The sequence below is a fragment of the Monodon monoceros genome, unplaced genomic scaffold (assembly GCF_005190385.1).
Source record: "Monodon monoceros isolate NGI ecotype Baffin Bay Population unplaced genomic scaffold, NGI_Narwhal_1 Super_Scaffold_2, whole genome shotgun sequence".
NCBI lineage: Eukaryota > Metazoa > Chordata > Mammalia > Artiodactyla > Monodontidae > Monodon > Monodon monoceros.
In genome coordinates, this window is record NW_021703776.1 from 47511811 (window position 1) to 47525703 (window position 13893).

Sequence of the window (13893 nt, forward strand, 5' to 3'; positions counted from 1 at the left end):
GATCCCACATGCCGCGGAGCGGCTGGGCCCGTGAGCCATGGCCGCTGAGCCTGCGCATCCGGAGCCTGTGCTCCGCAGCGGGAAAAGCCACAACAGTGAGAGGCCTGCATACCACAAAAAAAAAAAAAAAAAAAAAAAAAATTGAAAAGATTGAGGGTGGGATCAGAGGTGCAAAGGAATTGCATCCCTTTATTTTCTAAAATTTTATTTAAAAATATATTTAGAAGTGTTAATTAAACACCTAATAACCGTGTTCTGCTTAATATTTTGCATAAGTCTCAGTCTCTGATTAAAAAAAGAAAAAACTCCTCGAAAGTATTTCCTATTACGCACGGCAGCCACAATTTACTAACTGCAAACTTTTCCATGTTACTCAAACCAACAGCAGAAGACAAAGAGGAGCTCTCAGTAGTAGACCCTCAGAGTAAACCAACAGCCCTTCCACGGCCCAGAGTGCCCTTAAGTGTCAGTCGTCAAGAACCCCCTCTACAGCATCCCAGCTCCTCATCCTTCTTGATGTGCATTTTTTTCATCTCTGTCGACCTCACTGACAGCCTTTAAACTTCTTCTAAATCTAACAGAAAACAATTATAAAGATTTCCTTCAGAGTGAGTAAGCTCCTGCAAAGGAACCCTAAACCTCCTGAAAAGATTCCCTTTCACTTTCCAGACCCATAACCTCAGGGCAACTGTGCTCTCTCTGGGTGTGGTCTCAGGGCTGCTTTGCTCTTGACACTGAGCCAGAGGCTAAGGACTCATGGATGCATTTAGCCTGGGATAAAGCTGGTGGGGAGAGGAGCAGGTTCATGTTTCATTCTGGGCATGGCAGAGCTGCCAACTCAGGGTGAGTGATGCGGTGTAAATGGTGGTTAGGAAGGGAATGACGGGGTGTGAGGATTAAAGAATATACTCACTTTTCATAAGAGATTGTCAAAGCTACCACTGTTTCCTCTGGTTACCAAAGCCTGTGGATCTATCCTCAATCAACAACAGAGGATCCTAGTTTATTCTCTAGACAATCTCACAAAGTACTCCCTCTAATTAATTGTCTGTGTTTTGCCCTGTAAAGGGCTCAGGGAGAAGTTACACTTGAAGAAGAGAATGTAAGTCAAAGGCTGCCAAAGACTGCTGTGATGTGAGGTCATGGTCCTAGGCCAGTCTGTAGTGCTCTGCTGAATCTGTCCCCATGTTTGGTGATTTACAAGATAGTCTTTAATTCTTTTTTTTTTTTTTTTAGCGGTACGCGAGCCTGTCACTGTCGTGGCCTCTCCCGTTGTGGCCTCTCCCGTTGCGGAGCACAGGCTCCGGACGCGCAGGCTCAGCGGCCATGGCTCACGGGCCCAGCCGCTTCGCGGCATGTGGGGTCTTCCCGGACTGGAGCACGAACCCGTGTCCCCTGCATTGGCAGACGGACTCTCAACCACTGCACCACCAGGGAAGCCCAGTCTCTAATTCTTAAACAACGTGCCTCCTGTGTTTTTGATGCAACTGTTCTTTCTTTTAGGGAATGATGGTGATATGAGATTGGAATTTTTTTTAAAAAGGCTTAATAAAGTAAAAATTGGAAGCCAATATTAGTCGATTTTTATAAGTATAAAAATAAATAACTTTTAAAAGTCAATGCAGCTATATGTCTAAACTATATGTCTATAACTATATTTCTTTAATATCTGTTCTTCTAAGTTCTAGGCATAGATTCACTTTTTTTCTTTCATAGTTTAGCATTTATTAAGTATTTTTTATGGGGGAATAATGTATTAGTCTCTAGGGTACAGTGATTTTAAAGAATGCAGTCTATGCTCACATCTATTAGGGACCAGGCAAGTAATCAGATAATTAGAAAGCAGTGTTGTACCTATCACAGTTGAGGTATTCACAGAGACGGCTCCTCTCCCACTTCTGGTCCATGTCAAAGCGTTCATAGAGGAGATGAAACCTGATCTGAGTTTAAAATATGAGTACAAATTAGCCAGCTCAAAAAATGAGAAAGCGAGAGTCTAGGCAGAGGAACAGCTTGGGCAAAATCCATTAGGTAGGAGGAAGCCTGGTCAATTTGGAAACCTACTTTGTGTGGAAATGGGGGACAGGGATCCAGAAATGATAATGACCAAAGAGGCAAAGACCAGACCATGTAAGGCCTTGTACACCTGGAAGAATTGTTTGGGTTTTTATCTTGAAGCACTAGGGACGTTTGAAGAAAATGGTTTGTATTAAAATTTTCATTTTAGCAAGTAGGCCTGCTAAGCCCTACCACATGGCTGAAAGAATAGACCAAACCTAAATGCCTCCTTTCTGCAAGCAGGAAAATCCTCCCACAAAAAACTCCAGAAAGGTCTGAGCCTTGTGTGCCAGTTCCCTCTTTTGTTAAGATAATTCATCCCTTCTCCAGTAAAGATGAGTAACAAGCAGTGGAACTAGAGTCCAGAAGTGACCTTATTCTTTGTTTTATTTCTTATTCTGAATTAGATTCTTTATTTAGTTTTGTTTCTTCTTTATTTTTCATCTTATTTTTTGATTGACTGATATGCACAGAACAAAGAAGTGGGGTGGAGCAGAGAGGCAGGAATCATGATGCATTTTCTTTCAAGAGCTCAAGAGTTCCCAGGCAACATGTAGCATATGCGGACACTTTCTTCTCTAAACTGTCCCTTGTCTCCTATATACATAAAATAAGGAATAAAATACATTCATTACTTGGACAATTAGGTAAAAAAATACAATCACTGGATCTGTTTATCCGGATGTTGCTGACAAAAACCAGAGTTTTGACTTAATTTTTGTTTTATAAATTTATTTTATTTTATTTATTTTTATTTTTGGCTGTGTTGGGTCTTCTTTGCTATGCGCAGGCTTTCTCTAGTTGCGGCGAGCGGGGGCTCCTCTTCGTTGCGGTGCGTGGGCTTCTCATTGCTGTGGCTTCTCTTGGGAGCATGTGCTCTAGGCACGCAGGCTTCAGTAGTTGTGGCTTGCGGGCTCTGGAGCGCAGGCTCAGTAGTTGTGGCGCACGGGCTTAGTTGCTCCGTAGCATGTGAGATGGGATCTTCCCGGACCAGGGCTCAAACCCGTGTCCCCTGCACTGGCAGGCGGATGCATAACCACTGCGCCACCAGGGAAGCCCCTGACTTAAACTTTTTACCTGTAACGTGGTTCTCCACGTTGTATGTGTGAAGGACTCAGTAAATGCTTTTTACCTCAAGGGAAATTGAGTTGTTCAAATTGGAAGAAAAAATCCTTCGTAAGGAACAAATTTTATTCAGAGTACCCAGTGCCTAAGATTGTGAGTCACCATGTTTTGTTAACATTGCTTGAGAGCCTTGAACTTGATAATATGCTCCCATCCCATCTGTTTACATATATTTGAAAGTTTGAAAACATATGGCTATGGTCATGAAGGTAAAAATCATCCTCCTTTCACTTCATAAAAATTTTAAATTTCTGCCTATCAAAAAGCTAGCCTATCAAAATAGCTGCAAATCAAAACAAGCTGTGTGTCAAAGATCTGGGAAAACAGCAGATTAGGAAAGATGTATGTTAGCACGTATAGCATAGAATTATAATTGTTATACATGGCCTCGTACAAAATTATTTTTTTAAAAAGCCAACATGTTGAAACTTGCTCTATAAAAGAAGCAATAAATACATGTTTTTTTGACTTACAAGGCAAATCCAGTATCTGCTTCTCTTGAGTAGTGTGTTTGCATTTAATTTATTAACTTATTTTTCCAGTGTTATTGTGATACAATTGACGATATAACATTGGATAAGTTTAAGGTGTACAGCATCAAGATTTGATATAAGTATATATTGCAAAATGATCACCACAGTAACTTTAGTTAACATCCATCACCTCACATAGATACAATTTTTTTTTCTTGTGATGAGAACTTTTAAGAACTACTCTCTTAGCAACTTTCAAATATACAGTTGCTTCTGTTTGTAAACTGGTATCATTCATTCTGCAGATAGGCTCCCTGAGAACAGTGAGAGAGACTGGGTTCAAGGAGGACAATCAAGGGGCTGTTGGCTTCACTCCCTGTGGAAAGTGACAGTGACTAGAACTGGGGTGGTAGCAGTGGGATGGAACAAAGTGGACAGGTGTGTACGAGAGTTCTTTCAGGGTAAATGTCAGAGACTGATGATAGATTGAATATGTAGGGAAAAGGACAGGCGTCAAAGATGATGGTGCTTGAGCATCTGGCCATGCCAATCACCAAGAGAGAAGATGATGGAAGGAGCAACAGGTGGAGGTGGGGTGGGGTGATGATGAGCTCAGTTCGGAACATATTAAGTTTGTGAAGCTTCTGGATCATCCAAGTAGAGAAGAAAGTAGTCTGGCAGTATGTGTCAACTGTCATAAAAATGTTTCCACTTCTGGGCATCTCTTTTAAGATAGTAACATTAAAGAATATGCACAGAGATAGTCTTTACAATATTATTTATAACATCAAAAAATGAGAAGCAACTTACGTGTCCAACTCTGAAATAATTACTGAATAAATCATGTACACTTAAAAATTATACTTCTATAAAAATATAATTACAAAGACTGTACAATATGGTAAATGCTTATGACGCATTAAGTGAAAAAGCAGGATACAAAATTATATTTTAGAGATTGATTGCAATTAGGCTAAAATATATGCACTTGAAAAGTATTCTGCAAGGTACATTGGAAAATGAAAATCGTGATCTTGGTAATAGAAGTTAATTGTTTTTATATCCCACGTTTTATGTAATGTTTTTATATTGCTTTTATAATTTGAGGAAAAAAATAAAACATTTCAAAGCACCCAAAACGTATGCTTATGCCTATTTATGTTATCTTGAAGTGAATTAATTTGAAATCTTACTAATTATAAATGCAAATCAATGTTATGTAAAAGCAAGAGAACTTCTAACGGTTTTTAAAATATTTATTTTATTTCTGTATTTACAAATATATTTCACAGTTATCAAGGAAAAATATGGTCTTTGCTAAGCAGTTAATAAGGGGATAGAAATTGGCTTTATATGAAGTTTAAAAGTTAACAAATTGTTGTAAATGGAATATATTTCTTTTTTTTTAATTTTTATTGTAGTGTAGTTGATTTACAGTGTTGTGTTAGTTTCTGCTGTACAGCAAAGTGAATCAGGTATACATAGACATATATCCACTCTTTTTTAGATTCGTTTCCCACATAGGTCATTACAGAGCATTGAGAAGAGTTCCCTGCGCTATACAGTAGGCCCTTATTAGTTATCTATTTTTTATATACTAGTGTATATATGTCAATACCAATCTCCCAGTTTATCCCTTCCCCCCCACCCCATCCCTTTCCCCCTTGGTAACCATAAGCTTGTATTCTACATCTGTGACTCTTTTTCTGTTTTGTAAATAAATTCATTTGTACCATTTTTAAAGATCCCACATATAAGCAATATCATATGATATTTGTCTTTCTCTGTATGACTTACTTCACTCAGTATGACAATCTCTAGGTCCATCCATGTTGCTGCAAATAGCATTATTTTGTTCTTTTTTTTTTTTTTTTTTTTTTTGTGGTATGCGGGTCTCTCACTGTTGTGGCCTCTCCCGTTGCGGAGCACAGGCTCCAGACGCGCAGGCTCAGTGGCCATGGCTCACGGGCCTAACCGCTCCGCGGCATGTTGAATCTTCCCGGACCAGGGCACGAATCCTTGTCCCCTGCATCGGCAGGCGGACTCTCAACCAGTTGCGCCACCAGGGAAGCCCTATTTTGTTTTTTTTTATGACTGAGTAATATTCCTGTAAATGGAATGTGTTTCTATTCACTAATCATCAAAATTCTTTACCAGTGGTTTTTTTTTTTTTTTTTTTTGCAGTACGCAGGCCTATCACTGTTGTGGCCTCTCCCATTGCGGAGCACAGGCTCCGGATGCGCAGGCTCAGTGGCCATGGCTCACGGGCCTAGCCGCTCCGCAGCATGTGGGATCCTCCCGGACCAGGGCACGAACCTGTGTCCCCTGCATCAGCAGGCGGACTCTCCACCACTGCGCCACCAGGGAAGCCCCACCAGTGGTTTCTTATATCTACTTTTTCTGAACTTATAAATGTTTAACTTGATTTTAAATTTCAATCCATTATATACTATTTGTCTCCCAAAGACACCATAGTTTTTAAAAAGTCTTTCAAATTAAGTCCAAATATAAAATTCACATAAAGAGCAACCAAATGAATCTGTGTAATGGTACTCTGGGGCACAGTTGTCAATTAAGGGTGTGACTTCATACTTACATACTTTTGAATTTTTGTGCCATACTTTTATTTCATTTTTTTTTAAAAAAACAGCTTTTTTATTGAGGTATACTTTACATACTATACAATTCACCTATTTAAAGTATATATAACTCAGTGGATTTAGTTTATTGACAAAGTTGTACAGTCATTACCACAGTCAATTTTAGAGCATTTTTATCCTCCCAACAGTCCCCTCTCACACCCATTAACAGTCACCACCACCACAATCCCCAGCCCTAGGCAACCACAATTTATTTACTTGCTGTCTATAAATTTGCATATTCTGGACATTTCATATCAATGGAGTCATACAATATGTGGTCTTTTGTGACCAACTTCTGTCACTTAGCATATTGTTTTCAAGGTTCATCCATGTTGTTTCATGTACAGTACTTCATTCCATTTTATGGCTGGGTAAAGTATGGATATTTTACTTTGTATCCATTCATTAGTTGATGAGCATTTGGATTGTTTCCACTTTTTGACTATTAAGAAGAATGTTGCTGTGAACATTTATGTACAAGCTTTTTGGTAGGCATATATTTAAGTTTCTCTTAGGGTATATACTTAGGAGTGGAATTGCTGAGATATATGGTAACTCTGTATTTAACCTCTTGAACTGCGAGGCTGTCTTCCAAGCACTTGCACCATTTTCCATTCCCACCAGCAGAGTAGGAGAGTTCCAGTTTCTCCCCATCCTCGCTAGCACTTCCTACTGTCTGTCTTTTTCATTGTAGCCATTCTAATGGGTGTGAAGTGGTATCTCATTGTGGTTTTGATTTCTATTTTGCTGATGGCTAATGATGTTGAGCATCTTTTCACGCACTTATTGGACATTTGTATATCTTCTTTGGAGAAATAACAGTTCAGATCCTTTGTCATTCTGAAATTGTATTATTTGTCTCTTTGTTATGGAATTGTTAGAGGCTTTCATATGTTATAGGTATAAGTCCCTTATTAGACATATGACTTGTAAAGATTTTCTTTTGTTCTGTGGGTTGCCTTTTCACTTTCTTGATGATGTCCTTTGAAGCACAAAGTTTTAAAATTTGATAGAATCCCATTTATCTATTTTTTCCTGTTATTGCTGGAACTTTTGGTGTCATATCTAAGAAACTGTTGCTTAATTCAAGGTCATTAAAATTTGTGTCTGCTTTCTTCTCAGAGTTTAATAGTTTTAGCTCTTACATTTAAGTCTTTGATTTTTTTTTGAGTAAATTTTTATATGGTGTGAGATGGGGGTCCACCTTCTTTTTTTTGCATGTGGATATCCAGTTGTTCTGGTACCATTTGTTGTAAAGACTATTCTTTCCCCCATTGAATTGTCTTGGCACCTGTGACAAAATCAATTTACTAAAGATTTTATTTTTGGACTCTGAATTCTGTTCCACTGATCTACATGCCAAGCCTTAACGATAATACCACACTGTCTTCATTACTATTGCTTTGTAGTAAGTTTTGAAGTTGGTAATTGTGAGTCTTCCAACTTTGTTTTTCTTTTTCAAGAATTTTGTGTGTGGGTGGGTCCCTTGAATTTCCATATGAGTTTTAAGATCAGTTTGTCAATTTCTGCAAAGAAGACAGCTGGAATTTTGATGGGTCTATTCCATTTTGTAAGTAGTTATAGCATTGTCAATAGGAAAAGAAATAATATTTATTTAGAGTAATTTCCTGGTTTTCCCTTTTCTTTCGGAAAAAACCTATGAAATTCCTACCCTCTTAAGCTGCTCCAAGATTATTTAAATGCTATTATCACTATCTTCACTTTTATTGTGAAACTCTTACTGGCAAATTGAATAGAGTTCTTTTCCCCTAGTTGCCAAGATACACATCAAGAAAATACATTTTGTTTGCCTAATTTGTATTTACCAAACTATAGTTTTTCTTTTATATTAGCTTCTTAAAGATTGAAGGACCTTATAATGAGGAACCTAACAGTAGGGGTCTCTGCAGTAGGAAAGCTGATGGATAAAACTCTTAGGTAGAATGGAGAAGTCTGCCTACAGCTCCACACCTCCAGGATGTAATATCACAATCTTATTAAAAATGAAATCAGATGAAGATTTATTACTGATAATTATTTTAGTGATAATATTATTTTCTAAACAATTTACTTTAAGAATATTTTTGAATGTAGTCTACCAAATATTGTAATTGAAATATGATACATGATTATTTTGAATTAAATAGGGTGAAAAAATTTTTAGAAATTAACAGGGAATCAAGAGAGTGTCTCGTACACCAAAGCACCCAGTAAATATTGGTTGAATAAAGGAAAGAATGAAAAGAAGCCCCTACATGAATCACTGCTTTTAAAGCCCAGGCCCCTACCTTAGGGATGATTGTAGATAATCCCTCAATTCAAAAGGATAAATCCTGCTTTCAGGGTAGATTGTTTTTCAGTGTTTCCAATTTTCTTAAAGGATAACCTGAGTGTTTCACATTTTTGCAGCGTTTATGTCATGGTTGGTGCCGACGTTCCATTTTCTTCTTGTTTACGAGAAGTTGAAAATCCTCAGAATCAATTGAGATGCAGTCAAGAAATGGAGCCTGTAATAACGTGTGATAAAAAATTTCGTACTCAATTTTACATCGACTGGTGCAAAATTTCGTTGGTGAGTTTTTATTTTGTTTTTGCAAATGTAATTAGAAGTGATGTGGCTGGAGATAGCATTTGACTAAAACCTGAACTGCTTTTAGGAACAAATCCTGGGTTTACTTTGTTAACTGTCGTTGACTTCCCTTGACTTTAAGGATTTGGCAAGTCCGCTGAAAGTGCATCCATTTAAGAAATAGTACCTCCACTTTTGTACTCAGTCTACTCTTGATTAGTTGTGGGGGGCCAGATTAGCTTGGCAGGTGGTCCAAGTGTTCCCCCTGGACATCCAGGTGGCTGCTAAGTCAAGATAGATTTTGGAGTCAGTGTGACATGTGCAGGAAGCCTCACATATGCTGCCACTGTCCCACTTGGGAAGGGGAGACCAGAATTCAATCACAAATCTGAAATAAAGCAATATTGTGCTATGATTCAATGTCCTAGAAACGCAGATTGCAGGGAGAGACCAAGGAATAAAAGGAAAAGCAGAGGAAAGTTAGACTCTTACCCCCAGCCCCGTAAATATTAAGTATTTCTTTCTAAATCACTTTTTTATTAGCATGCTCAAAGACTTAGGAACATATGGGTAAGATTTCCTGTGTGTGAAAGGTATATATGATATTTTATATATAATTTGTATTAAATTTTTTGATCCTCCTTTCTGGAAGATAGGAAAGTTGTTTCACTTCTTTAGCGACCTTTAGATTTAACTTCTCTCAACTCTTGATGATTGGTGGTGAGTGAATTAGGTCTAAGTTTAAAGTTGACATTTGAACAAATATCAACACATAAACACAACTGTCACTTCATGTCTTAGAGAACCAGCGGCAGGCACTTTTCCCAGATCCAGGATGGGAGAACATACTGCTCACACTGTGGCACTTAGCACCTGTGACCCTTGGCCCCAGGCTCCTCTTTCCATGTCACTGTGTCTTAGGAAAATAATGCTCTTTCCCTGTCTTCTCAAATCAAGTAAAATTATTCAGATGCTGTGGTTTATGTGTATTATTTACAAAGCTCAATATTTCAGTCATCATGCTAACCATACAAGGGTGCTAAAGACTGAGTGGCTGCAGTCACAACTTAAATAGATGCCTCTCACCGGAACCAGTAGACAGCGGGCCCTGACAACACCATTTTATTTGTGCTTGTGCTGTACAGTGTTCATGTTTAGGAAAATTATCTAATTTCTAAAGGTTTAAAAATGACTTCTGCTTTGAAGGTTTTAATTTCTGTGGTAAGACTTCATAAGAGAAAGGTTGGGAATTTTCGGTTTTTTCTTTTACTTGTATTTATTTATAGGTCACATCTTACCACAGAAGATTTCAGGAGGTTTAAATTAAAGGGTCAGACAATAAACATAATATATAAAATATAAAAGAACTGGAAAATCAGGACCTAAACTTGACCAAAACATAAGCCTAAGGTCAGGTTTGACAATAAGCCTCCTAATGTTCCAGATTAAATGAGGAAATTCATCTGTTATTTGGTTCTCATTCTTAAAGGAGGCAGAGCATCAATTCCTTGGCAGAAGATAAAGTTTTTACTAGCACTGTATCATTAACAGAATTCTTCCAGTGGAGTTTTATGGGAGAGGATACTGAGAAATGCCACAGATAATTCTCCCCAACATTCTTTTAAGCCGCGAGCAAATGTAGTAACAAGTTTCACATGGCTATTTTTGTAGTGCCCTTCAGTAAAAACCGTAGCATAATTAAATGCAACATAGTGAAAGCAGTTCAATTACTGTGGAGGTAAATTAATATAGTCCAACTGTTGTACATTTTTTGAGCCTGGAATAGAATTTATTGAAACTGTAGCATTGGATGGGTTACCTGTTCCTTAAACTATCTTTCCTAAAAACTACTTCTGTCAGCTGGATGGCAGAAAGATCAAGGTTGTAGTCACGTAGAAATTGTCTCTCTCTCTCTTTTTTTTTTCTCTTTTACTAACCTTAGAAACCATACTCACATACTGTGAGTATGAACTGGCTGTGAACTCAGCCAGTTCACAGTTTGTAACATCTGCACTAGAGATTTGTCACTAGGAAACAAGAAATATACAGAGTGGTGTGAAGGACTTCTGCTTTGGAGGAAGTAAACTGAAAAAGAACAACTGTACACACACACACCTACACATGCACACATATTTGTTATATTTGTATACACTTATGTATGTATATATGTTGTGGGAAGGACCTAGAAAGTAGGCCAATATACACCCTTTAATTTATTACTTTTATGCATTACTTCTTCCTAGTTTCCATAAATAATTACAAGTTCAAGGTGATAAAGTAATTGGAAAAGATTGCTTTTTAGAAATTAGTCAAAGACTGTCTTGATATGTCTAGATCTTAAACTCTCATAATGTTTGCAACTATTAATTTGATGTGTAATTGTCTTCTTTTGTGTCAGGTTGATAAAACAAAGCAAGTGTCCACCTATCACGAAGTGATTCGTGGAGAAGGGATCTTACCTGATGGTGGAGAATACAAACCCCCTTCCGATTCTTTGAAAAGCAGAGACTATTACACGGATTTCCTAATTACACTGGCTGTGCCCTCGGCAGTAGCCTTGGTCCTTTTTCTAATACTTGCTTATATCATGTGCTGCCGACGGGAAGGAGTGTGAGTACTTTAAAGCACTAATAAAAAATTATAGAGCTACTAAGATAACATATAAGATCCCATTAAAAGCCAAGTTTCATTTAGTGCGTAAAACACTTTATAAATGAATTGAAATTGTGTTCAAGTCAAACTACAGTACTTTATTCCTTTAAAATGAAGTAAAATAGTTTTGAGTCTAGTAAATTAAATTAGAGGTTATAATTACTTTATTCAAAAATTATTAAGGCTAGATGTAAATTCTTGCAGGCAAAACAGTCCCAAGAATAACTGAGGCTAGATATTTTGGTTATACAAGCCATCCTGTGTAAGCAGAGACTGCGGAATCTATTGACATGGTAATTGCACTTTAAATAAATAAATTGTCTCAGTCAGTTTGATCAGAAATGATGGTCAGAATTTTTCTTGAAATTGTTCTGCTATCAAACAGGGCGATACCACCTAAATATTTAAAGGTATATATAGATATATAAAAACTTAGGAGTAAATTAATGAAAAAAAGATGATAATTTGAGTAATGAGTCTTCACTTCATGAATAGTTAGTTACTTTCTGGACATCTGTGTCAATTAAAATAATCTCCCGAGATTATCTGGAAGTCAGGGTAACAAAACAAAGGATAAAAAATTAATAAAGCAGCAAGTAACAAATTCTTCCATTTTTACATGTAGCCTGATTTCATTATGTCATGGAACTTATTTCCAAGAGCTTGATTCTTAATCTCCATTTTTTTTTTCATTTTTTCCTGTGCGTTTCTCACCAGTATTCCATCTCTGTATGTGTACTCATCCAAGTAACGTCATAAACCTGGTGGCAAATGCTGCCTGGTTGCGTTTAATAGTAACAGTGTCAGCATTTCCACCTCGTGCAAGATCCATGAGCATATAGTCTTAATGTTCCAAATATCAATGCTATTATTTAATTCATAAATTTTGTTTTGTTTCTAGGGAAAAGAGAAACATGCAAACACCAGAGTAAGTGTCTTCTTCCTGTTATTTTCTTTTTCATTTCTCAGTTGCTTCTCATGCTCCATACATGTGTGTCATGCTTTTTTTTTTTCCATTCATCATCTTTCATAGTTTATTTCATAAATGTGAAAGCTGCTTTCTAAATAGAGATATTTAGGAGGGGTGACACTAAAAATAAAAAGTGTGTGAAAACTAAGATTATATAGATAAAAATTAAAACTAAAATATTTCAGATTCAGAATATTAACTTGCCATTTATATTATGTGATTTCCCAATCTGCATTTCTATAAACCAGAGAACAGATGAAAAGACCTTTCATACACGTTTTCCTGAATCTACAGTAATAACCTACCATAAAATGAAACTTCTGTGAGTATTTATAAATGCCCCATCAGAAGCAACAATATAAAAGCTATGGTAGTTTTATCTTAATCGTAGAAATTAAATAGAATAGTAGTTTGCTACCTAGGGCTGTAATAGTAACACAGTGCTTTATAGCTCACTTTAATGAGAGATGCATTTATTTAAAAATTAGTTTCTAATTTTCAGTTTTGTTATGTTAAAAGTATATGAAATGTATCTTTTTCTGAAATAACTTGTAGAATGCCCAGAGTTAAATGATGTCTTCTTATTTTAAAAAGAAAAAATGACTTTGTAACTTTTTCAAACTGATGACCTGTGGGGCTAGTATGTGATTTTAAATATATGTGGTTTTATTTCTTTTTGACCTAGCATCCAACTGGTCCATCATAGTGCTATTCAGAAATCTACCAAAGAACTTCGTGACATGTCCAAGAATAGAGAGATAGCATGGCCCCTGTCAACACTTCCTGTGTTTCACCCTGTGACTGGGGAAATCATACCTCCTCTACACGCAGACAATTATGAGAGCACTAATATGCCGTTGATGCAAACACAGCAGTAAGTATCCACTTGGAACCGTAATTATTATTATTTTTAAAAATTTTTCATTTATTTATTTTTGGCTGCGTTGGGTCTTCGTTGCTGCGCGTAGCATTTCTCTAGTTGTGGCAAGCTGGGGCTACTCTTCATTATGGTGTGCGGGCTTATTGCAGTGACTTCTCTTGTTGCGGAGCATGGGCTCTAGGCATGCGGGCTTCAGTAGTTGTGGCACGTGGGCTCAGTAGTTGTGGCTTGCGGGCTCTAGAGCACAGGCTCAGTAGTTGTGGTGCATGGGCTTAGTTGCTCCGCGGCATGTGGGATCTTCCCGGACCAGGGCTCGAACCCGTGTCCCCTGCATTGGCATGCAGATTCTTGACCACTGCACCACCAGGGAAGCCCCTGGAACCGTAATTATTAATGCATGAATATATCTACTTAATGTCTTTGAAGACCGGACGTCTTCATTGTTGTTGCATTTATTTGTTTATAACTGGAGGAGAAAATAGCAAAATACTGATAGTGTAGATCCCAACCCCATGGTGCTAACC

General features: G+C 37.4%; 1 protein-coding gene across 3 annotated transcripts in view; it reads left to right on the forward strand.

Moving 5' to 3' along the window:
* Positions 1–13893, forward strand: part of SGCE (sarcoglycan epsilon) — a 69519-nt gene that overhangs the window by 42778 nt on the left and 12848 nt on the right. For all 3 annotated transcript variants that reach the window (XM_029234156.1, XM_029234154.1, XM_029234155.1), the window contains 4 exons: positions 8708–8870; positions 11266–11477; positions 12421–12447; positions 13175–13363. In XM_029234156.1, coding sequence (XP_029089989.1) covers positions 8708–8870; positions 11266–11477; positions 12421–12447; positions 13175–13363 — 591 coding nt within the window. The remainder of the gene's footprint in view (positions 1–8707; positions 8871–11265; positions 11478–12420; positions 12448–13174; positions 13364–13893) is intronic.